Source organism: Canis lupus, chromosome 31 (assembly GCF_003254725.2).
Source record: "Canis lupus dingo isolate Sandy chromosome 31, ASM325472v2, whole genome shotgun sequence".
NCBI classification, from domain to species: Eukaryota; Metazoa; Chordata; class Mammalia; order Carnivora; family Canidae; genus Canis; species Canis lupus.
The window spans coordinates 36,482,690-36,506,542 of NC_064273.1; the positions used below are offsets into that span (position 1 = coordinate 36,482,690).

The 23,853-nt window shown below is 56.5% G+C and overlaps 2 protein-coding genes across 2 annotated transcripts; both read right to left on the reverse strand.

The window, feature by feature from the left end:
• Positions 1-285: 285 nt before the first annotated feature.
• Positions 286-3,250, reverse strand: TFF2 (trefoil factor 2). The gene is made up of 4 exons (XM_025462234.3): positions 3,091-3,250; positions 2,262-2,411; positions 1,253-1,399; positions 286-465 (listed from the first exon to the last, which is right to left on the reverse strand). The coding sequence occupies exons 1-4, from the start codon at positions 3,173-3,175 to the stop codon at positions 452-454; spliced, it is 396 nt and encodes a 131-aa protein (XP_025318019.2). The 5' UTR covers positions 3,176-3,250; the 3' UTR covers positions 286-451.
• Positions 3,251-16,063: 12,813 nt separating this feature from the next.
• Positions 16,064-19,386, reverse strand: TFF1 (trefoil factor 1). Its single transcript, XM_025462236.3, has 3 exons — positions 19,226-19,386; positions 16,727-16,879; positions 16,064-16,272 (listed from the first exon to the last, which is right to left on the reverse strand). Exons 1-3 carry the CDS (start codon positions 19,299-19,301, stop codon positions 16,256-16,258), a joined length of 246 nt encoding a protein of 81 aa, XP_025318021.1. The 5' UTR covers positions 19,302-19,386; the 3' UTR covers positions 16,064-16,255.
• Between the last annotated feature and the right edge of the window lie 4,467 nt (positions 19,387-23,853).

Consider the following 23,853-nt stretch of genomic DNA (forward strand, 5'->3'; position numbering starts at 1 on the left):
CGTGCAAAAGCCGTGGCCTGGGCTGCACGTGGTAAAAGTGAAGCGATTTAGTAATTGCAATCTGAAATCAGAAGCGACTCCGAGAGGTTTTCGGGGCAAAGGTGGTTTGAGTTCTTACACCAATGATGGGGGATGGGACTGATCGTGGAATCTGAATCCCCCCCCTTGCTGCTGGCGTGGCCTGCGTGTGCGAGGGGAGTCGTCCCCCCACGCACACTCACGTCTGTATGCACACACACTCCCTGCCTGTCTCTCCACGTTTGTGTCAATGAAGCCAAGAGGAAATTTAGCAAGGTTTTCTTTATTTGAGGGAATTGTTTGTTGAACCAGTGACAAGGATAAAAAGCAGATTAAGGAAAGCCCGGCACTCGGGGGACCTGAGATGTGACGGTGAGTGGTCTTCATTTCCAAACACCCAGGGAGGCTGGTGGGTTCTCCGAAGGGACTCCTCTTAATAATGACAATCTGGAAACATGAAATGCCAGGGGGTGGGTGACAACATCAGGGGACCAAGGGACCCCGCCCTGACAGCCTCCTGGGGCTCTATCAACAGGCCCTTGGCCAGACTTCCTGCCCAAGGAGCTCGCTCCTGGAGGAGGGAAGGAGGACACTTCTCGGGGGTCCATCCCCTCCCCCAGTAACTGGCAATTGTCCAGAGAGACCCTTAGGTCACATAAAAATCACTCGGGAGTGTCCCCGTGAAGGCTGCGCTCTTTGGCTCGCCCTGATGTTCTGAAACAGGGAAAGAAAAGCATCTAGATGGGTAAGCGCACGGTGCCCGCTTTGGGGGACGTGTTGCCAAACTCAGGTCAGGAGACACACTGTATGTTAGGGGATGGGGTCGGCTGGAGCCTCCCGGGGTGGCCCTGAGCAGGCCTCCGTGAGCCCAACTGGTCCATCGTGCTCACGCGTGAGCAAACAGCAAGGCCCACATCCTCCTCCCCGGCACCTGGCACAGCGCATGGCACTTAGTGGCCGTGCAAACCAGGGGCTGCGTGACAGTCGCCTGGGCGGCACCGGCAGCTGGGCCGGGACCCAGGGGCGTGGCTGAGGTGACCTGCGGCCGTCACACAAGCCCCAGTGGGAACCCTGGTGGCTTTCGGCTCATCCCAAAGCTGCTGTCACTGTGGAGAGTGACCCTCGGAGCTGCTTCCTCCTGAAACGATCCCCGCTGCGCTCGGGGGTCTGGCCTGGAGTCGGCCGGGCCCGGCTCCCAACACCCCCACCCCGCCCCGTCCTGCACGGACGTTACCTTGATTGAGGATTGGGAAGAAGCACCAGGGCACGTTGCGGATGGTGTCGGAGAAGCAGCAGTTGCGAGACGCACACTCCTGGGGGCTGATGCCCGGGTACCCACAGTTCTTGCGGGCCGCCACTTCCATGACACACTGCTCCGACTCTGGCCACGCGTCCCCAGGCACCAGGAAAGGAGCAACAGGGAGACTCAGTTAGCGCAGCTCGGGAATTGGCACCTCTATTCCTGTCCTCACACGCGGGTGCCACCGAGCTGCAGCCTCAGCGTGTTGCGAGGTGCTGCCGTATACGACCCCCAAGGACTGTCTAAGGGTCCTTAGCCAGCGGCTGGCCACCCTTGGATCTGCACAGATGCCACAGGTCAGAGGTTCCAGGGCCTTGGGAAAATCAGCTCGCCTCTCTGGATCCGATATTCCCGTCTGTAAAATGGGGTGACCCCCGTACCCTGCTGAGCACGGGCCGGTGAGCATCCTTTAAACAGGTGATGCATTTTGCTAGAGCCCTGAAAGCCAGCAATGCCTCCACCAGAGAAGAAGCCCTGCCTCGTAACCACCCATCTGTCTCGTCCCCTTCGGAGCCCCGGGAGCCTGTGACCCACAGTCACTGGCGGGCGTGGACGGGCGGCCGTGGGCGCCGAGTTCCGTTGGCGCCGCGTGCTCTGCACATGCAACTTCCTTCCCCGCGCACCTCGCGACGAACGCCCTTCTATCTGGCTGGCGTGCGCCGCCGTGAAACTCGTTCTCGGAAGAAAACCCTGGAAGCCCTAAGTGGGTCTCCTACCATTGGAGGCTGGTGGGCAGTTCGGTGGATAATGTCCCAGGGACTGCCTTCCTGTCCCCCAGCAGCTCCCCAGCAGCCAGGAGAGGCCCGGGAGCTGTCCTTCCTTCTAACAGTAAAACTGACCGGTTCTTGCAAGTGTGTGCGGGAGGGGGAGTAGGTAGGGCTGGCCCTGGGGGGGGTCCAGGGGTGGACAGGGGGGCCCTTCGGGCGGGCCAGGCGCCGGTTACCTTGCTTCGGGAGGGGATGGAAACACCAGGGGACGTTGGGGACTCTGGAGTCGAAGCAGCAGCCCGTGTTGAAGCACTCGGCAGCGCTGATGCCCGGGAAGCCACAGTTCTTCCTGTGGGAGGCCTCGATCCGCGAGCACTGGCAGGCGGCTGGGGAGAGAGCCCTGGTCAGCCCGTCCCCACTTGCGCTCCCCGCTTGCTCCCGGGGCCACGTCCGGACACCTCCCCGGACCCTGTGGCCACGCCGGGAAACGGCAAAGTCTCCTCTTGCCCGGATTTGAACTATGCAATGTCCTGAGGAGTGAACAGGGCTTCCCAGAAATGACTACTTAAAAAAATAATAATAATAATAAATAAATAAGGGAAAAATTTAGGAAAGGCAGTGGGCCTAGGAAGAGTCAAGATGAAAGGTGACCAAGGTGGGCTCCAGGTGCCCTGGGGGCCTCCTGCCTCAGCCCCCCCTACCCAGCTGGCCCCCAGCACCTGTGGCTGCTTTGACCTTTGCCAGGAAGGAGGCCTCTCCCAGCCCTGGGGGCGCCCCCCCCCCAAATGGCAGGGAAGGAGGCACCAATGCCCCCAGCGCACATCACAGGTGTCAGGATGCCTTTTGAGCTGCTTCTGCTCTCAGGTGAACCCATCATTCCGCCCTGTGACTCTGAGGAAGGCAAACAAGAGCCGAGACCCATCCAGGGCCAGGGGGGCACCACAGAAAGCCAGGGACCCGCGTACCCCACTGCATTTGGGGTTTACCTGGGCTCGCGGGCCCGTTGCCCTGTTGCCAGGTCAAGGACGCTGAGCCGCATGGCACGACTCACGGGGGCTCACTTACAAGGTTTCTGGGCCCCCGCCGGGGCACACAGCCCCAGGGCGAGGAGCACCGCCAGCAGCTGGAGGCCTCGAGGTCCCATGTCCATGCTGCGCGCCAGGGCCGCCTGCAGAAGGTGCACTGCCCACTGCCATCGGGCGTTTTATAATGTCCTCTCTGTTTGCTCAGCAAATGCAAATAACTTTTCTGTGTCCCCTGTGGCACCAACCCCTCGGGTCCTTTGTTAGGAAAAGAAGCTGAGATAGGCCGATGGGCAGGGGACAGAGCAGCCGTGCCTGCAGGCGAGGCTTCCGGCAGGGGCTGCCTTGCTGCCAGGCCTCCCCCTGCCCCCCGGGGCCGCGAGCCAGGTCACGCCAGGATGCCGACGTGGAAAACCGGCCACATGCACGTCTGGCACTGGGCACCCTCAGGGTCACACCCAGGAAGGGATAAGCTATGTATGTCTCCTGATAAAGTACATGGTTATCGCATGATTTTTTTTTTTTTTAAATATTAGGCCCAAGATTACTGGGGAAAATGAGGGAGCCAGCCGGAGGCCTAGGGAAGAGCCCACCTCGAGGGCAGCACGATGCCTCTGCCAGCCTCTGGTCTTCTGTCTCCTTGTCTCCTGCTTGGGCAGGGGCTGCTCCCCGTGGACGAGAGGCTGGTGTGTAAAAATCAGCAGCTGGGGATCCCTGGGTGGCGCAGCAGTTTGGCGCCTGCCTTTGGCTCAGGGCGTGATCCTGGAGACCCAAGATCGAATCCCACATCAGGCTCCCGGTGCATGGAGCCTGCTTCTCCCTCTGCCTATGTCTCTGCCTCTCTCTCTCTCTCTCTGTGACTATCATAAATAAATTAAAAAAAAAAAATCAGCAGCTGGTTTCGGCACCCCTGAAATGCCTATTTGTCTTTCGTGGGAGCTCTGTGTGTTTCCTAGAGACATAAGCCTGCCCCTGTGCAGGGGTCCCGTGCTCCGGGGAAGAGAGTCCGTGGATGGAACCAAGAGAGAGGGGAGAAGGGAGACGGAGGCACCCCAAGGGACAAGATTTGGGGCAAAGGGAGGCCACGAGCCCCCACTGGCTGAGGCCTTGCAGGAGGGCACCCATCTGGGAATCGTGGGTTGAGCAGCCAGGGACCCAGAGACACACAGAATCCAAATCCCAGCGTTCTTGGGGTTCAGAAAGCAGGCCTCCTGCTCCAGGGCTTCTGCTTGACCCCATCCAGTCCCTCCAGACCAGGCCCCTGACCCACCACCGGGCAACCACCAGATTCCTCGAAACCTTGCAAACTCAGCTTTCCCCAACCCATGTCCCCACCACCCTTGATCACCAGCAAGACATAAGGGCCCCGAGGGACCATCATGTCCCCACTCTGCTTTGTCTCCCTGAACCGCTACCCACTTCTTCCCACTGCCCCCATCTCGGCCCTTCCAGGAGCCGTGCAGAACTTGCCCATCCAGGCCAAGCCCCTCCATCTCTCACCCACCCCCGGTACTAGCAGAAGCCAGCGCCTTCCTGGACTTGCTTCCCTTGTGCTCATCCCAGGAGAGGTGCTCAGCAACCCCACTCCCTTCTCCGCCCACACGGTGCTTTTGTACAAGTTAGAAAATGGCTCATTTGCTTCAAGACAAGTTACTTGGCGCTGAGGGGAGATCAGGATAATAGATACAATATGTCCAGGATCAGCAGCGCCCTACCTGAGTGGGGAGCTGTGCATAGCACAACCTCCGTGACTTCCGTCACGTGGGCTCAGGCCAGGGGGCTGGACGCTGGCCTCGCACCCCCGTGTCTCCACGTGCATGCCAAAACCATGCTCCTCGGAGATGCGGGCTGTGTGAACCTCACCACTTCCCACGGCCCTGCCCTACTGTCATCTCCTGACCTTCAGCCTGTCACTTCTGTTAAGGATTTTAGCACTGGGTTCTCTGTGTCCCTTGTCACCCCAAGACTTAGCAAAATCCCTGCTGGCCTCTGCATTCCAATGGACAGCTCACCCAAATGCCTAGGCACCTGGGTTTTCATTTCCTCCTCATCTATAGAAACATCACACCCTATTCCAGGTCTGCTACATGTCCTCCATGACCACACTCAGAAATAAGACATGCTAACATCCTTTCTGTTCAGGACATCCTAAGCTTCTTTATAAATATTTTATTTCTTTATTCATGAGAGACACACAGAGAGAAGCAGAAACTCAGGCAGAGGGAGAAGCAGGCTCCCTGCGGGGAGCCCGATCACAGGACCCTGGGATCACAACCCAAGCTGAAGGCAGACGCTCAGCCACTGAGCCACCCAGGTGCCCCAGGATGTCCTAAACTTCTAAGATTTTCTCTGTTCCTCCCACCACACCTGTCCTTCAAATCCCAAGGCCCTTCACTCCCTCCATCCCTCTCTTTCCCTGTGTGAGCACTGTGATGCCCCTCCCTTCCTCCCTCCCTCCTTCCCAGGCAGGTCCCCACCGTCCCCACTCTGTCTGCTCCATCCACTGTCCTGGTGCCCAGCACTGCACCCATCTGCTTACTGTCTCCAGGCCCTCTCTTCCAGCTGAGCTCCCTGGACTCATGCTGCCGATTGTGGCCCCTGTCCACGCAGGATCTCAGACAGATCCTGGCACTCACTGGCATTGCAATTCTTCTTTGAAGCTACCCTTCTCCACCCCCTCTCACTTCCATTCTGCATCCGGGGGTGATATTGTCTATCAGTTCACAGAGAAAACAGAAAGCAACAAAATGGGAACTTCCTCAGATATCACCACCCACGTGGACCTCTGCTTCTGACTATAATGGAGAAACTGGTACCAGACTATCCCTCTCAAAGGTCCCACCTCCAAATACAATCATATTCTGTGTTAGGATCTTTACAGACCAATTTAGGGGTACACAAACTTCCAGTTCACAGTATGCCATAAAAGTAGGCTTGATCAAGTCCCAGAGGGAAAGCACCCCGTGCCTATTCTAGCAGAACTTCAAACAGGCCTTAAAAGAATCAGATCCACCTGGTGAGTAAATTAACTGCCCAGCAGAACAAAGCTCAGCATTTTATTAAGGCTGACAATAAAACCAGACACACGACGTTGCATCCACGATGTGTTCAACACAACACATCACTGGATGTGTGAAGAAGCAAGAAAACATGACCCATCATCATAAGAAAGACCAGTGAATAGAAGTAGACCTAGGAGCTGCATTAAAATTTAAAATCTGAATGGTGAATAGAAACTAGAAATGAGGGATGCCTCAGTGGCTCAGCAGTTGAGCATTTGCCTTCAGCCCAGGGCATGATCCTGAGGTCCCTGGATCGAATCCTGCATCAGGCTCCCTGCATGGAGCCTGCTTCTCCCTCTGCCCGTGTATGTCTCTGCCTCTCTCTCTCTGTGTCTCTCATGAATGAATAAATAAAATATTTTTTAAAAAAGAAATTAGAAATGAACAAATATGAAATTCCAGACATAAAATAAAATCACGCACAAAAAAGTTTTCCAGAAAAAATTATTTATTTATTTATTTATTTGTTTGTTGTTTATTTATTTATTTATTTATTTTTACTGGAAGAAACAGCTAATTCATCTGAAGCCATCGAAATATAAATTCTCCAGACTGAAGCAGAGTGAGAAAGGGGGATGAAAATAAATGAGCAGAACCTCAGTGGCTGCGGAGACTGCATCAAGGGGTCTAACAGACATGTAATTGGCGTGCCAGCAGGAGAGGAGAGAAAAAGCATTCAAAGAAACAATGGACAATTTTTTGGGGAAACTTGATGAAAAACATAAACCCATAGATCTTAGAGGCTCAATAAACTCCAAGCAAGATAAATACAAAGAGAACCACATCCAGGCACATCCAGGCAAAGCACGATCACATTGTTGAAAACAAGCAATCGGAAGCAGTCTTACCGCAGCTGGAGTCGCTGCGGATGGGGCAACGCAGCTGACTTCTTGCCGCAATGGTGCACGCTGGAAGGAACAGAGCGACGATTTTTAGGTGCTGAAAGAAAAGAAATTATAAAGTCAGAATTCTATACTCAGTGAGAGTATCCCTCAATGATAGAGGCAGAAACCTCTTTTAAAACATGGATTTGGGGACACCTGGGAGGTTCAGTGGTTTAGCGTCTGCCTTTGGCTCAGGTCATGATCCCGGGATCCTGGGATTGAGTCCCACATCGAGCTCCCTACATGGAGCCTGCTTCTCCTTCTGCCTATGTCTCTGCCTCTCTCTCTGCGTCTCTCATGAATAAATAAATAAAATCTTAAAAAAAATTAAAATAAAACATGGATTTTATTTATTTATGTTTAGAACAGTTCTGGATTCACAGCAAAATCGAGCAGAAGAAAGCCCAGTGATTTCAGAATCCTTTTTTTTTTTCTTTGTAGATAAACAAAAGCCAACAGAATCGGCCACTTGCAAACCTGTTGTCTGAGGAGCTTTCAAGGACGTTCTTCTGGCCGAGGTTGTGGTGGCTCCTAACACAGAGCACAACGCGTCCCCGCAGGGGCTGCAGCCACTTCCCACTTGGCCGGGTTGGTTCAGCCTGGCACCTGTTGGCCTCTGCGTGCATGTGCGTGTGCTGCCCGGTCGCGTCCGCGAGGCTTCTCCTTTGCTCTGCAGCAACTGTCTCCCATCTACTGTCTCAGCCACCAAGATTTTGGGCCCAATCTGGGCAAAGGTTTGCTTCCTTAGTTACCTTTAAAAGGTGGAAATCTATCTATGTCACTCCCCTGCCACTCCGCACTCCCCACAACCTGTAGGGTAGAAACCAAGTACGGTTTCCTGCGTGTGAGAAGTAGGACCCGGTGGGAACTGGACCCACACGCCCCCACCACCCTCTTGTGCTCCTGGGCCCCTGACAGCGTAAGCAACTCGAGCTTGTCTAGACACACCCCGACCGTTCAACCCGCCCATCCTTCAGCTCCTAACTCAGGAGCCAAGTCTTCGAAGAAGAATTCACTTTCACCTGAGTGAAGACAGGGCACCTTTCACCACCCGGACACGCACACGCTTGTTCTCCTAGTTCACAACACCTGCCCACACCTGCATGTGATGTAGATATTTTTTTAAGATTTTATTTATTTATTTCAGAGAGCGAGAGAGAGCGCGTGTGAGTGGGGGGAGTGGCAGAGGGAGAGGGAGAAGCAAACTCCTCACCGAGCAGGGAACCCAATGAGGGACTTAATCCAAGACCTTGAAACCCTCAACCTACTGAGCCACCTGGACTGCCCTGTGAAGTGCATTTTTTACCTTCTTGGTTCCTTTATGAATAACAGCTAACACTCACTGCAGGCTGGCGTGGGCCAGGGGATCTTCTAAGGATCTTACATGCTGTATCTCGTTTAATCCCTGCAACAATCTCAAGGGAGGGCTAAGATTTCACTCCCATTTCCTGGTCTGTGTAGGTGAAAGGATTTGCCCAAATAACACAGCTAGTACATGGAGGGTGAGATTGAGACCTCACCTCACTCACACTATAACCCAGGATCCTGACCTAGGGTGTGCACCTGGCAGCCGTGCTCGGTAAGGGGGTGGACAAGTGGGTCACAACCCGGACGCTGAGGCAGAAACATACCACCTAGCGTTCTCCATGACCCAAATTATCTTCTGTAATCTATACAACAGTATCTATGCATATATATGAATATGTGCAAATAAACCCGACAAGCCTCCTCCTGTCTCCTGATTGGTATCCTCATCTATGAGAGGAGAGGTGGAATGAGGAATTTTAAACGTTTTTCAGGGATGCCCGGATGGCTCAGCAGTTGAGTGTCTGCTTTTGGCTCAGGGCGTGATCCAAGGGTCCTGGGATCAAGTCCCACATCGGGCTCCCCGCAGGGAGCCTGCTTCTCCCTCTGTTTGTGTCTCTGCCTCTCCCTCTGTGTCTCTCATAAACAAATAGATAAAATGTTAAAAAAAAAAAAAAAGCTTTTCAAAGTCTCACATGTCTTCTAAAACCTGAGTAGTAGGGTATCTTATTTTTACACTATTGTCAGGGGAAAACATATTTTTCTTTCCAACATTTACTTGCCTAGTCACGCCAAATCCAGAAGGGCAGAGGTCCCCCCGCCTCTCTCCCCAGCATTGTAAAGTTTCTGGTTTGGTTTCTGCAGTTTGGCTGTGCTGGTCAATAGGGTGGTTAAATAACAGAATCTTTTAAAGCCCATGACTAGATTTATCTATGTAATAAAGAACATGGCCAAAACCGGGAGAAGAAATCAGCAAATCAACCATTGCCGTTGAGAATTTTGATGCCCAATCTGGGAGGGGATGACATTGGAGATGTCTTAGTAAGTTATATTTGGGGGATATCATTGGACAGACATAAATTTTAACACATTTTTCAGTGTGCTGTGCGATGAAATTCCTCCTTGAACTTCTCTGATTTTTACCAAGATTTAAATGACTTTAAGATGTCTCTTTGGTGTCTGAGTGGGTGCTTTGTTTTGTTTTATTTGGCACCATGCTGAGACAAGCCATGATCTGGCCAATCTTTTTTTTTTTTAAGATTTTATTCATTTATTCATGAGACAGAGATGGAGGCAGAGACACAGGCAGAGGGAGAAGCAGGCTCCCTGCGGGGAACCCGATGTTGGACTCGATCTCAGGACCCCGGGGTCACGACCTGCCCCAAAGGCAGATGCTCAACCGCTGAGCCACCCAGGCATCTTGACCTGGCCAATCTTAAAACTTAAAAATAAAAAAATTTAAAAAAATTAAAAATATTTGAGCCATTCAGATTAAGGAAAAATAATAGGGTATCATAAAAGTCGGCAACACTGACCCATAAGCTCACTGCCTGTTTTTTAAAATAAAACTTTATTAAAAGACAGCCATACCCACTCATTTATGTATTGTTTATGGCTACTTCTAAGTTACAATAGAAGAGCTGAGTAGTTGCCAAAAAAATCTGCATACCCCTGTAGTGTAGTCTTGAAACTCTCTAACATGAATTTCAAAAATAAAGATGGAGAGAAATATTTCTATTTTATTTTATTTATTAAGAAAATGTTTGGAAACATGCCACCATGTTTTCTTTCGTCTTCTGTAATCTGGTCCTGAAAACAATACGTTTTGGACACTGGTTGTTGGGAGACAATTCTCCCCGAATCTGTCACATTTGTGCACGTGAATGAGGCATTAACTATCTGCAGGGCATGGGGCCTCAATTAAGGTCAGGGATAAATGCTGCCCTGCATCCGGTGGAATTGGAGGGCTCCGAGTCACCTAACCGCAAATTCCCCTCCCTGCTCTGCTCCCACAGATATGACCCTTCGCCAAACAACCCTCCTTATCAGGGGACCGGGCACAGTTCCTGCTCACCCCTGAGCAGTGGGTTTCACTCCCCAGCCAGCCACAGAATTATTTAAACAAGCCAACCACATTCTCCTGTGGGAGCCTCCTGAGGGCACTCCACCCTCTTGTCCCTACAAAGCCTCGTGTCACAGCCCCGGTGGTTCCCTCTGTTCCCAGGGCACAACCCATGTGGCCCTGCATGGTGTGACGCCTTCCTCCCCTGGGCTGTGCGTAGATGGGACTAATCAACCGCTGTTGGCCTCGGCGGTCCAGGGTTTGTGCAGCAAACAACCTTGGAGGGTAGATACGGTGTCCCCCTCGGAGCAAAGGCAGGCAAGGCTTGCTGCCCCTCAAAAGATCTGAGCCCCCGAAGAGATCAGAGCTGCTTTCTCGTACTACAACCTACTGTGTGTGTGTCAGCATCCACCCGGACCCACCCACGTCACCCCAGGAGGACTCGGGGGCAAAGATGCTGATGCCCAGGCCACTGGCTGTCCCACGAGTAATAACGCTCTTTGTCTCTGAACCGGGAGTCTCCTATCCTCTGCCAACATCAGGCAGTCTGTCAGCTGCCAAGGGACAAAACTCAGCCCTCCCAAGTTCCCCACGCTGGCCGAAAGTCCTCCCAACATTTGCCTTTAGAATGCACGTCCTCAACTTATTAGTTCGCTCAATCTCGTTGCACCACACATGTACGTGGCGATGTGTGTTTTTGTCTGATTTACTGTGCTACCTCCAGAACGCCCAGCTCAGGGGCAATGTTAAGAGCTGAGAAGAACAATTTAAAAATACCTTTAAAAATAATACTATTTCTGGGGCCCCTGGATGGCTCAGTCGGTTAGGCATCCGACTCTTGATTTTGGGCTCAGGTCATGACTAGGTTGTGGGATCGAGCCCCACATGGGGAGTCTGCTTGAGATTTTCTCTCTCTCTCTCTCCCTCTGCCCCTCCCCTGTGCACTCCCTCTTCCCCCACCCCAAATAAAATCCTTTAAAAAATAATACTATTTCTTTCCCTTCCTGTGACTGACTTAATCTTCCATCTGCTCAGACCCTTAAAAAGGCAACTATGTCCTAAGAGCCTTTGATACCTTCCCCTACGTTCCCAAGCTGGATTTGCCAAGTGTGTCTCTCTCTTATTAGCTGATGTTTCCTATCAGGGTCACAGGCATTGAACGTTTCCACCGACCGCCCCTCCCCACACTCGCAAAGAAAGGCGAGGGAGTTTTCTTAAACTCACAATAACCTTCCCAGTGACCCTACAAATATGACCTTAAACCACAATTTGGCTTCAAGAACTGGTTCCTGGTCTGATCCTTAGATAACATTTTCTGAACAGAATCCTGTTGTGTGGAAATTATCCAGAAACAATGGCAGCCTCCAAGTATACGACCATGGAACAGAAAGGCTCAGGGATCAAAGCCACAGACTATGGTAAGTCGATGTATAACACGTGTGAAATTCAAGAGGCAGGAAAAGTGGCAGGTAATGCTTTGCATGGGGTGCAGGTGGAGGGGGGAAGGACCACGTACCCGGATCCTGGGTCATGTCCTGTCCTGCTCTCAGCCTTTCCACCAGTGCATGGTGACCACACATTGAGCAAGGGGCTAACACATGGATGCTATGGGGGCCACCATATGCTGGGGCTTTATTGGAGAGGACTCAGGGTAAGCACTGTTGGCCCAGTTGTAGCCCACGGTGGCCCACAGGGCAGCTGTGACATTAGTCTGTGTTTGACAAATGCACCCAATTGGGCCATGACAGGGGTCACTGATGGTACCTGATTTAGGATTGTCAAAGCTGTCAGCCTAGCCGTGCACGGTCAGCTTCTCATGGCTTGGCCTTTCCACCCCGCCTCTCCATGCTAACATCCCTGCTCATTCCTTCCTTTTTGTTATGTCATGTCCTGTAGGTTACCAACTACCTGCATGTCACATATCTTAGGAGCGCCACCCACATCTCACAGGCCACAGGTTTCCCACTGTCTGTACTTGACACATTTTCAGTTTTGCAGATCCCCCTTGTTGGAAGGGGGACCATTATGGAAAAATTGACCAGTCTCCAATGCAGCGGATGATCATGACACCTGCCCTTTGGTGATTTGCAGCGATGAGGGCTCCTTGGTAGCAAGGAACAGACACCAGCTGTCATGGGCTGAGTTGTGTCCCCATCAAATTTGTATGTTGAAGTCTTGACCCCTGGTAGTCAGAACATGACTTTTTTTTAAAAGATTTATTCATTCATGAGAGACACACAGAGAGAGGCAGAGACACAGGCAGAGGAGAAGCAGACTCCCTGCAGGGAGCCCGACGCAGGACTCAATCCCAGGATCCCGGGATCAAGCCCTGAGCCCGAGGCAGATGCTCAACCACTGGGCCACCCAGGAGCCCCAGAAGGCCTGTTTCTAAAAGCAAAATAAAAAATATAAAAAACTTTCCACTGCCAAGCATTGTACTCAAATATAGAAATTATCAGAGCAGCCTCCACTCTTCTGATGGAATCCAGGGCTGTGGGGTGCAGAAGGCTTACCCCCAGTGGCCACCCTCCACCCAGTTTCCCCAGGGCCTTTTAAGAGCCGAATGTATGTGAGTCTGTGTGCGTGCTTGCATGCGTGTGTGTGTGCACGCGTGTGAGAGACACGTCCTTCCTCGTGCCTTATCAGCAGAACTGTTCCCACGAAGGTGCTTTGTTGTCACAGCTGCCTGCTTCCCACCCTCTCCAGGCACCTCAAGGACTCGAGGGGCCCCAGGCAGCCATGAACTGGCCACCCTGAATTCTCGCTGCTGGGAGAGGGGGGCTGGAGGGTAGCCTAGAAGGTATTGGGAGAGGGCTGGGAGGGGAGCCTGCAGGGTGCCAGGAGGGGGCCAGGAAGGGAGTCTGCAGGGTGCCAGGAGGTAGGCCAGGAAGGGGGATCTGCAGGGTGCCAGGAGAGGCCCAGGAAGGGAGCCTGCAGGATGCCAGGAGGGGGGCCTGCAGGGTGCCAGGAAGGGAGTCTGCAGGGTGCCAGGAGGTAGGCCAGGAAGGGGGATCTGCAGGGTGCCAGGAGGGGCCCAGGAAGGGAGCCTGCAGGGTGCCAGGAGGGGCCCAGGAAGGGAGGCTGCAGGGTGCCAGGAGGGGGCCAGGAAGGAAGTTTGCAGGGTGCCAGGAAGGGAGTCTACAGGGTGCCAAGAGGGTGCTAAGAGGGGCATGCAGGGGACAAGGAGGGGGCCAGGAAGCAGATCTGCAGGGTGCCAGGAAGGGAGTCTGCAGGGTGCCGGGAGGGGGCCAGGAAGGAGGCCTGCAGGGTGTTAGGAGGGGGCCAAGAAGGGAGTCTGCAGGGTGCCAGGAGGGTGCCAGGAGGGGGGCGTGCAGAGGGCCAGGAGGGGGCCAGGAAGCAGGTCTATAGGATGCCAGGAGGGTGCCAGGAGGGGGGCCTGCAGGGTGCCAGGAGGGGGCCAGGAAGGAGGCCTGCAGGGTGCTAGGAGGGTGCCAAGAAGGGAGTCTGCAGGGTGCCAGGAGGGGCCAGAAGGGGGGTCTTCAGGGTGCCAGGAGGGGGCCAGGAGGGGGGCCTGCAGGGTGCCAGGAGGGTGCCAGGAAGGGGGCCTGCAGGGTGCCAGGAGGGGCCAGGAGGGGGGCCTGCATGGTGTCAGGACCGGGCCAGGAAGGGAGTCTACAAGGTGCCTGGAGGGTGCCAGGATGGGGCGTGCAGCAGGCCAGGAGGGGGCCAAGAAGGAGGCCTGGAAGGGAGTCTGCAGGGTGCTGGGAGGGGGCCAGGAGGGGGGCTTGCAGTGGGCCAGGAGGGGCCAGGAGGGGGGCCTGCAGGGTGCCAGGAGGGGAGTCTGCAGGGTGCTGGGAGGGGGCCAGGAAGGACGCATGGAGGGTGCCAGGAGGGGGGCAGGAGGGGCCAGGAGGGGAGTCTGTAGGGTGCTGGGAGGAGGCCAGGAAGGGGCCGGGAGGGGGCCTGCTGGGTGGCCTGGGGCCACTGCATGGGCTGCGGTGACTCCTCTGTGTTCCCCGCGCAGAGGACACAGCCCCTCACATCGCCACTGGGCCCCTGTCCTGCCCGGCACCTCCTCTGTCTCCTTGAACCCGAGGAGGAAGGTGCACGTCCCCAGGGCCCCCTGCCCCCTGCCCCTGCCCCCAGCTCTGGCCCCTGCGCCCCCTCGTGCAGCCTCAGCCCTCACCCCTCGGGCTCCGCAGCCCACACAGCTTCAGGGAGCTGGGGCCACCCAGGGATGAGGCGCAGGTGCATGGCCATCTGCCCTGAGCATCCCCTGAGGAACTCGGGGTCCCGGAGCTATCGGGGCGCCCCCATCGGCTCTCTGTCAGGCCCCCACACTGGTCACAGACTGTTTTCTCTGCCTCCCCTCGGCTTCAGTCCCGGGGGATTCTTGGGGAGGTTGTGACTTTCCGCAAGGCTGAGTGGCGGAGACCGCTCCCTGTCCCCACCTCCCGGACAGGGACAGAAGGACGCGTGTCCCCACCCGCCTGAGGCAGGGCCGCCCCAGCAGGCGTCCCCCGGCTCTGTCTAGGTCTGCGGTCCGGATGGTAGAGCCAAGATCATGCACCCACACACCCTGGACGGTCCATGGTGGACGGCGGACCCGATTTCTCTCCAGGTCCCAGGCTGGGAGGCCGAGCTGAGCTGCTCGCTGGCCCTCGGCCCCCTCCCTCCCGCGGCGGGGACCCACGTAGTCAGTCACCCTGTCACCCGGCCCTGCTGGACACCCCAAGCCACAGGAGCATCTCGAGTCACGGGGCCCCTGGTCTGTGCATCATGCGAAGTGTCCCCAGAGCCACACGGTTCCCTGGGGCGTGAGCTAGAGGGAGACACCTCCCGACCTAATGTCCCGCCGCGTCGGCCCCACTAGAGGCCTCACCTATTCGGTGCATGAGGGAGCGTGTGACTCATGAAGGAACAACATGGGCGGTGTCCCAGCCTCCCCGCCCCTGCGTCCCCTCCTTGCACCCTTGAGATCCTCAGTAGGCCCGTGATTCAGGAGGGTGGCGGGGCCGGTCGGGAGCGTGTCGGCCCACGCGGCCCCCTTCTCGTCACTTACGGGGCCACGAAGGTCAGGATGAGGTATCACTTGGAAGGGAGTTGGTTTTGAAAACATGAAGATGTGCCTTTTGAGCGTCCCCACACACCTCCCCCTGCTGCTGCTCTCACCCCATGCATAGCCCGATGTTCAGCTGAGAGCCCCACGGGGCGGGGGGGGCTTAGAGGGAGGTCGGGCTAAGACACCAGGCGTGGAGGAGGGGACGAAGGGACCGGCCCAGCCTGGAGGACTCAGTCGAAGCACCTTCACGGGGGGCCCTGGTGTGTTCTCAAGCGACAGAAACCCTAGTAGTTGCGTTTTGACCCATCAGGACCGTTGGGTTTGCTCAACACGAGGTCTCAAGGCGAGTGAGTCACATGCGTCAGGTCACGGGCGTCAGGGCTCTAGGCCTGTGGCTTTTCCTCATGAGCACAGAATGGCTGCCCGAAGCACCACGTCACGCTCTAGACCACGCGGTGTGGGGAGGCAGGCGCAGGCGCTGCCCCCCGGGATGCTCAGCCGCGTGACGGTCTGGCGGCCTTGGGCGCTGCCCCCGCTGCCCACACCCGGTCGGCCTGGGCGGCCCTGCGATCGCCTCATTCCCCCCTCCGGGGCAGGGGGACCCGTGGACGGAGGCTGCACCCCCCTTGCAAAGAAAGGACAGCCGTTTGCAATCTTTAAAAAAGAACAGAAAGCACGAGCAACATTCATCTCTTTTAATTTTTAAGCCAATTTTGAGTCCAGGGCTGTGCGCAGTCCGGCGATGCAGCGAGCCGAGGTGCGGATGCGCGAGGGGGCCCCCGCGTGGCTGCCGGGGACGGGGACGGGGTGGCGGGGCTCCCGGGCGCCCAGGCGAGGCCGCCCAGCTCCTGGCGATGCTCCGCCGCAGGCATCTAGAAGGGACACTCCTCTGAGGGGCGAGGGTGGGAAGGAGACACAGGCAGTGAGAACCTGGGGTGTGCTCGCTGCGAAATCACTGCAGAGATCCCCCCTTGGAGGCCCCAGGGGGAAAATTTCTTAGAAAATGCGCCCCCCTTCATGTCTTTGTTGTGACTTTCTGGGCTCCCGCCCAAGGGGGCGGAAAGTGCCAGCAGGACTCTCCACGGGCTTGCGCTCAGCGGCGCGAAGACGAACGGGGACAAACACGGACTCCTCGCCGAGCGGCTCTCTGAGCCTCGTCTTTGGGTCCCCACCCCGACGTCAGCCTGATGCAGGCTGGACCCCCCACCACCACGCTCACACTGGGGCCCCCCTCGTGGGTGCAAGCACGGCTGGCCGTGCAGACTAAGGGGACCCCTGCGCCCCCATGGGGTTTCCTCCCTGATTCTGCATCCTCAGACCCCACAGAGCCACCGAGGCCATACCTTCGGGAGGGTTGTCCACGGCCACAGGGTAGTAGCACCACGGGACCCCACGAACTGTGTTGTCGAAACAGCAGCCCTTGTCCTTACACTGGGAAGGCGTGATGCCCGGAGAGCCGCAGTTGTCTCTGTGGTGAGGGGCCACCGTGCACGTCTCTGGAAGGGCAGAGGCAAGAGGCAGCTGAGAACCAGCCGACCCGGGCCTTCCTTCTCCAACTGAACCAGCAGGCAGCCAGCTGGTGCCACGGATGGGGACTCGGGGCTCAGAGGACAGGGAGCGTCCTGTCCCCATCTCCGGACATGAAAACCCTTCAGCTCAGGGCAAATGCAAGGTGCCCGGGGTTTGTCGACGTTCCCCCTCCCGACGTAACGTATCCACGCGTTCATTTACTTCCACAAACAACACTCTGACGTTACTCAGTCAGGAAATATCTCCCGAATGCCGCCCGTGCTCGAAACAGAAATCGGCGCAGCGTGAGTCGACGGTGAAGGTCACCGAGGATCGAGCGCGTGCGGGGCCCTGCGCCAGCTGATGGGGACCCAGAAATTAAAAACAGAGAGGTCGTGGCTAAGACACTAACCGTCTAATGGAGGAGAAAAGCAAGTAAATGTCCGAAACTGCGCAGGGTGGGCATCCCAGGGCGCTGAGGGCGAGTACGGAAGGGACAAGGACAGGGTTGAACAAAGCAAGGACGGCTTCCTGTGGGAGGAGGTTGACCAGGTGGGGATGGGGCAGTGGGTGTACCCTGCGGCGGGAACAGGTGTTCAAAGGCAGTTGAAAGAGAGAGAGAGAGAGGAGAGGAGAGGAGAGAGCGTGCGCAAGGTGTATTTCAGGGGTGGAGGTCCGTTTGCAGGAAAGACGCGGAGACTAGGGTGTGTGGGTGCCGCAGGCGCTCTGTAGCCTCGACCCTGAGGATGGTGGAGGCCAGCACGGCGGAGGACGCGTGGGGCAGACGCGCCGGGGAGGCAGGGCTCCCTGAGGTCTACCCAGGAGAACCGAAGGGGCTGAACCCACATCCGTTCCTCTGTTAAACCCAGCAAGGCCTAATGGAGAAGGCGAGCCCACGAGGGAGCTGCCCCCAGGGCTTCTGTGCTCTCCTCCCCGGGCCGCCTCAAGCCGTCTCTGAAGGAAGGGTCGGTCTGTGGCTTCGCGGGAAAGGTCTGGGCCACCTCTCACTGGCAGGGGTGGCCTCTGCAGGTGGCATTACCTACCCCCAGGGCGCTTGTGAAGTCAGGAGGAGCTGTGTGTGTGCTTGTATGCATGTGTGCGTACATACATACGTGTGTGCATTTGTGTGTGCCTGTGTGCATGTGCATATGTGTGCATGCGCATGTGTGCCTTATGTATGTTGCATGTGCATGTGTGTGCCTATGTGCGTGTGCATGTGAGTGCATGTATGCCTGTATGCATGTGTGTGCCTGTGTGCATGTGCATGTGTGTGCATGTGTGCCTTGTGTATGTGTGCATGTGCATGTGTGCCTTTATGCCTGTGTGCATGTGCACTTGTGTGCATGTATGCCTATATGCATGTGTGCATGTGTGTGCCTGTGTGCATGCACATGTGTGCATGTGTGCCTTGTGTATGTGTGCATGTGCACTGTGTGCATGTGTGTGCACGTGTGTATGTGTGCATGTGCACTGTGTGCCTGTGTACATGTGCCTGTATGCATGTGCACATGTGCCTGTGCACATGTGCACATGTGTGTGTGTGTGTGCATACATGTGTGTACCCCATTGTTTTTCATTCTCCATCAGGTCCTCAGAAGGCACCCCAAGGTGCATGGAAACCATAGTTTCCTCTCCCTCTCCTCAAACCTCTATGGAAACCCTTGTCTGGAAATCCTGGGAAACCTTTGGCCACGGCACCTGCCGAGAATGAGTAACACTTATCGAGCACAGTGCAGCTGGCAAAGTGCTCTCCGGAGCCCTCGTCACCCCCCACCCTGTGCCCCCGTGGCCGACGCCCCACTCCAGGGTCCAGGATCGGAGACAGTAGCTTAAGGGGCAGAGCACTCCGTGGCTTGTGGCACCACGGAGATGTACCCCGTACATCGAACACCAATAAAAAATAAATTTATTATTAAAAAAAATAAAGTAAAATAAAATATTTAGAGACCACAGGGGTCCTCAGGGGACATTCATCCGCGGAAAATGCACTTGGGCATCTGGGCGGCTTTGACCAGCGTCCGGTTTGGACATCTGGGGGAGTAGTTGTTCTCACACCCCCCCTCCAAGACCTCTCTTCGAGGTCCTGTGTTGGGAGTGGTGGGTGCTGGACACAGCGAGCCATGACCAGGGCGCCCGCATCCCCACAGCAGCGCTCGGAGCTCCGGTGGCCATCGCCCTGCTGGTGCTCTCTGCCCACCTTCACCCCCTAAAATCCTCCCAGGTCCCAGAACAGCGCTTGGCTCAAATGCATGGGTGGTGGCCCAGGGTCCCCCGGGGGTGGGGGGCTGACCAGGGCCTGGTGACCACTGGGAGGTGGGAGGAGGGCCACTTACCCTGCTGGCCCTGGGCCAGGGAGCTGAGGGTCAGTGCACAGACCAACACCAGGACGTAGATCACCCTGTGCTCCATGGTGGCGTGAGCGTCCTCTCTGCTCCAGGGGAGACCACGAGTCGGGGATGGGACCGTGGGCAGGCCCTTGGTTTTATGCGCAGGCTCTGTTTGCCCAAAGAGTGTTGGGTAACGTTTGCCTAAGGAGGGTCCCACAGTCCTCCGCTCCAGGTAATCTCCACTGATTAAAACGGGTTTGCTGATACGGGCAAGCGCCGAGGTGCGCCGTCATCCTGGCCGTGGGACCTGAGATTCAGAACGTCCCTCCTGCCCCCTGGGCCTGACCCGATCGCGCTCCTAACCGCAGTGGGGGCCCTCCTGCGAATGTCAACACCACACTCACGGAAGGGTGAGTCATGTGAGAGCTGGCAGAGAGGCACAGTCATGTCAGGGGTGGCTCAGGGGGTCGCCTCCGGGGCGGTCGGACCTTGGGGGAGGGGGTGCGGGCAGCAGAAGGAGCAAGGGCCCAGCCCGCCAGGCCATCCCCTCCAGGTCGGCATGCCAGTGACCTCCAACGACCCCCAGGGCTGGGGGGAGCCGAGGCTGCGCACGAGCGGCGGGAAAGGAGGAGGCCTGCACCCCCGGCGCCCCTCCCCCAGGGCCCTCGGTCTGCAGACTTCATCTTTCCCTGGAGTTCTGTCTGTGGGGCGTGCCCAGGGCCAGGTCCTAGGGCAGCAGAGCTCCATCGGGTCCCTCACGGGGGAACCTGGCTCGTGCAGAGGGGCCTCCCGCCAGGCGGCCTGACATTGAGAATGGGGGTGCCCAGGTGGCCACATCCGTTGAGCTTCTGACACTTGCTTTTGGCTCAGGTTGTGATCTTAGGGTCATGAGATCGAGCCCCGCATTGGGCTCTGCACTCAGTGGGGCGTCTGCTTGAGGTTCTCTCTCCCTCCACTCCTCCCCACTGCCCCCTAAAAAAAAGAAAATTTGAGAGTGTCTAACATCCAACTCAGAGGAACTGTGTATTTTAACTTGTTTACCTAAATTAACTTTTTGCTTTTCTTTTTCCTCTGCAGCAGAGTCCTTTTAAAAATGGAACTGGAGGGTATGATGCTGAGTGAAATAAGTCAATCGGAGAAGGACAAACATTATATGGTCTCATTCATTTGGGGAATATAGATAATAGTGAAAGGGAATATAAGGGAAGGGAGAAGAAATGAGTGGGAAATATCAGAAAGGGAGACAGAACGTAAAGACTCCTAACTCTGGGAAACGAACTAGGGGTGGTAGAAGGGAGGAGGGTGGGGGGTGAGGGTGAATGGGTGACGGGCACTGAGGGGGGCACTTGACGGGATGAGCACTGGGGGTTATTCTGTATGTTGGCAAATTGAACACCAGTAAAAAATAAATTTATTATTTAAAAAAATAAAATAAAATAAATATTTTTTAAAAATGAAGCTGTGTCCAGAGGAGCAGACATCTGAACTGACCGAGCAGCGGTGGGGACCCCTCTCCCCCTCACAGACCCCCAGTAAGGGTCCCCTCGACTTCCTGCTCCAAGGGCAACCTCCGCCGGCCCTGCTCTGGCCCCGCCTGGTCCTGGTTCTGGGCTCCCGGAGCCCTGCTGTGCCCGGTGCGCAGGGCAGGCTGCTGCCACACTGCGGGGAGCATGCACTGCCCCCGGGGGACGGAAAGGGGTGAGGGCAGGGGGCTTCGACTGCTCGGTACCTCCAGGTGGCCCTGCACCTCCAGGCCTTCTTATTCAATAAACATCCATCAAAGAATGAATGACGCGATGAATGAATGAATCAGTGAGCAATAGGAGAAATATTTTTTTCCTCAGGGGAGCCCTGGTCAGAACTGGGGATGCCACCTTCTTGGTACCCTGCACTCTGAACCCAGCCCCCTCCCCCCGGGCTGCACAGCGGGGTCTCCAGGAGGGGCTTCATGTGCAGGACTCGGGGGTGGGGGGTGGATCTGCAGGGCACAGAGTCCTCCGTGGTGGGGGGGTTAGTTTGCCAAAGACGGTGTGTCGGGGGGGGGGGGCTGGATCTGCAGTGATGCTCCTGATCATGTAAAACCACCACTAATTTCTCAGAGCGGCGCTGGAACTGGAGCTCTCAGACACGGAAACGCAAATTGCACAACAACGTGGAAGAAGAGGGTGTGGCTTTCAATGGGGTTGATGCCACCCAGACTTAGAGGCCAGCAATTCCAGCGGTTCCGGGCCTGCTGTGTCCCCCAGATAAATCCCCACATGTAGGCAGAAGGAAACGGAGGCAAGGATGATCTCTGCAGCATTGCCTCTAATACCTCCGTTTTTAAGTTATTTATTTATTTATTTATTTATTTGAGACAGAGACAGAGAGAGAGGCAGAGACCCAGGCAGAGGGAGAAGCAGGCTCCCTGTGGAGAGCCCGATGTGGGACTCGATCCCAGGACCGCCCTGAGCCAAAGGCAGGAGCTAAACCACTGAGCTACCCAGGTGTCCCTGTAATACCTTTTTTTAAAAAGGAAGAAGAAATGGAGAAGCTGGGGAAAAAAGGAAGAAAGAGAAAGAAAATAAGGAGGGAAAGAAAGGAGGGAAAAGGAAGAAAGGAGGGGGGAGGGAGGAAGGAAAAAGGAAGGAAGGAAGGAAGGAAGGGAGGGAAGGAGGAAGGAAGGATGGAGGGAGGGAGGAGGGAGGAAGGAGTATAATGATCATCAGTGAGTGTGAGGAGGGAGAAGGGGAAGAGTGTAGCACACACGTGTGCATTACATCCCTGCAGAAGATGGAAATGAAGAAATGAATGAATGAGTGAATGAGTGAGGAAACGGAAATGAATGACCATAGGAAGGGAAGCTGGCGGGGAAGCGCGGGAAGGGCGCTCAGCCCGACGTCCCGCAGCTGCATTTCGGGAGCTGAGGCTGCCTGGTGGCGCAGGGGGAGGCTGCTGCCCCCGGGTAAGGGCACATCTGGGATGTGGGGACAGCGACATGGGATCAGTGCCACCGACGTGGGAAAGGAAATCTGAAGGAAGTGAGGTGGGAAGGTGGACGTCCACTCACTAGGGAGGAAGACGCGGTTGGCGGGTGTCCATCCTGTCGTCGTGTGTGTTTGCAGTGACCTCCTGCTCCGTGGGGACGGCTGGGTGGGGGGCATGTGTAGCCTCATCCCCCGTGCTGAGGGCGGGGTGCTGTGACCGCTGGGGTGTGGCGGCCGTGCTCCCCGCGTAAGGCCGGGACTCCTGGCGGGAATAACACCAGGGTCACAGGATTACCCTATACGCCCGGGCTGGCTAGGTCAGCTTCATTGTTGCGTAGAGGGGATCCCTGGGTGGCGCAGCTGGTTTGGTGCCTGCCTTTGGCCCAGGGCGCGATCCTGGAGACCCGGGATCGAGTCCCACGTCGGGCTTCCGGTGCATGGAGCCTGCTTCTCCCTCTGCCTGTGTCTCTGCCTCTCTCTCTCTCTCTCTCTCTCTCTGTGACTATCATAAATAAAAAATATATATATATATTGTTGCATAGACTCCACACTCAGCAGGGAGCCCAACGTGGGGCTCGAACTCAGGACCCTGAGATCGAGACCTGAGCTGAGATCAAGGGGCCGAGGCCTAACTGCCTGAGCCACCCAGGCGCCCCCGGGGTTGTCTTAAATGACGGTTTAGTGGAGCAGAAGGCGCAGCGGGTTGAGAGCCGGCCCACGAACGAGTCGCCCGGGTCACATCGTGCAAGAATCTGAAAAATGAAGCGCCTGACCCCGCGATGGCCCTGATCTAAGGCGCTGCTCTCTGCTCGGGCTCCGCAGCCAGGGCGGGACCCTCGTGGGGGCCCCTCTCCCCAGTGTCATGCCGTGCCTTAGGCGGACCTCCGTCTTCAGCGCAGGGGTGAGTGTGTGAGGCAGGGGCTGGGTGTCCCCCATGGGCCTTCGCCCTCTCTGTGCCCTGCGGGGGAAGCCACGTGGGCCCTGTCCCCCGCCGCCTGCTCTCTGGCCTCTGGCTGCTGTGAGTGGTACTCGGGAGGAAGGGAGCTTGGGTTTTACGTCCTGGTCCCTCCCTGCGGGGTCACGGCGCACGACCACATCCCTGCGCCCGTGAGGGCCCCTGTCCACGCTCCTCCAGGCTGGGGGTGCACTCTGCGGTCTCCGCCTTCCACCTTCCTGGAGTTACCTGGCCTGAGAGCGACAGGCCTGCTTCCCGCCAGGCCTCTGCGTGACCTAGAAATCACTACCCCGCTGACCCCGCTCACACAGGATCGAAATGAGCCCCTGCCTTGGCCCCTCGAGAGCGTCTGCTGGCGGGGAATCAGGCGCTGGTGGCCACGGCAGGGGGCAGTATCACAGCGTCTCAGCCTAACAGAGAGGTGACATGTGAAGTGAGGTCGCGTGATAAAGATTTGGGGTCAGCCCTGCACGGTAAGGAAAAGGAGAGGACCGGGTGGGGGGTGGCTCAGCTCCCGGAGCCACGGGGCAAGCAGGGGCCTCTCCTGGCCTGGTGGCAGCAGCTACCCGTCAGCCCCTCCAGCTCCCTGGCAGCCGAGAGCAAAGAGTCAAACCCCGGGACATGCGGCTGGGACCTCTGGGGGCAGGAACGTGAGGCTGGGAGCCCCGGACCTTCTCCAGCAGCAGAGGCGACCCCTGGGCCTCTGTGGGAGG

Excerpts from the sequence above, each read along its gene's own strand:
- TFF2 (XM_025462234.3), bottom strand. The coding sequence starts at position 3,175 with ATGGACATGGGACCTCGAGGCCTCCAGCTGCTGGCGGTGCTCCTCGCC. Across the intron at positions 2,412-3,090 it reads GGCGGGGGCCCAGAAACCTT|CCGCCTGCCAGTGCTCGCGG; the intron begins GTAAGTGAGCCC and ends CTCTCTCCCCAG. Across the intron at positions 1,400-2,261 it reads CCATCCCCTCCCGAAGCAAG|AGTCGGAGCAGTGTGTCATG; the intron begins GTAACCGGCGCC and ends ACGCGTGGCCAG.
- TFF1 (XM_025462236.3), bottom strand. The coding sequence starts at position 19,301 with ATGGAGCACAGGGTGATCTACGTCCTGGTGTTGGTCTGTGCACTGACC. Across the intron at positions 16,880-19,225 it reads CCTGGCCCAGGGCCAGCAGG|AGACGTGCACGGTGGCCCCT; the intron begins GTAAGTGGCCCT and ends CTGCCCTTCCAG.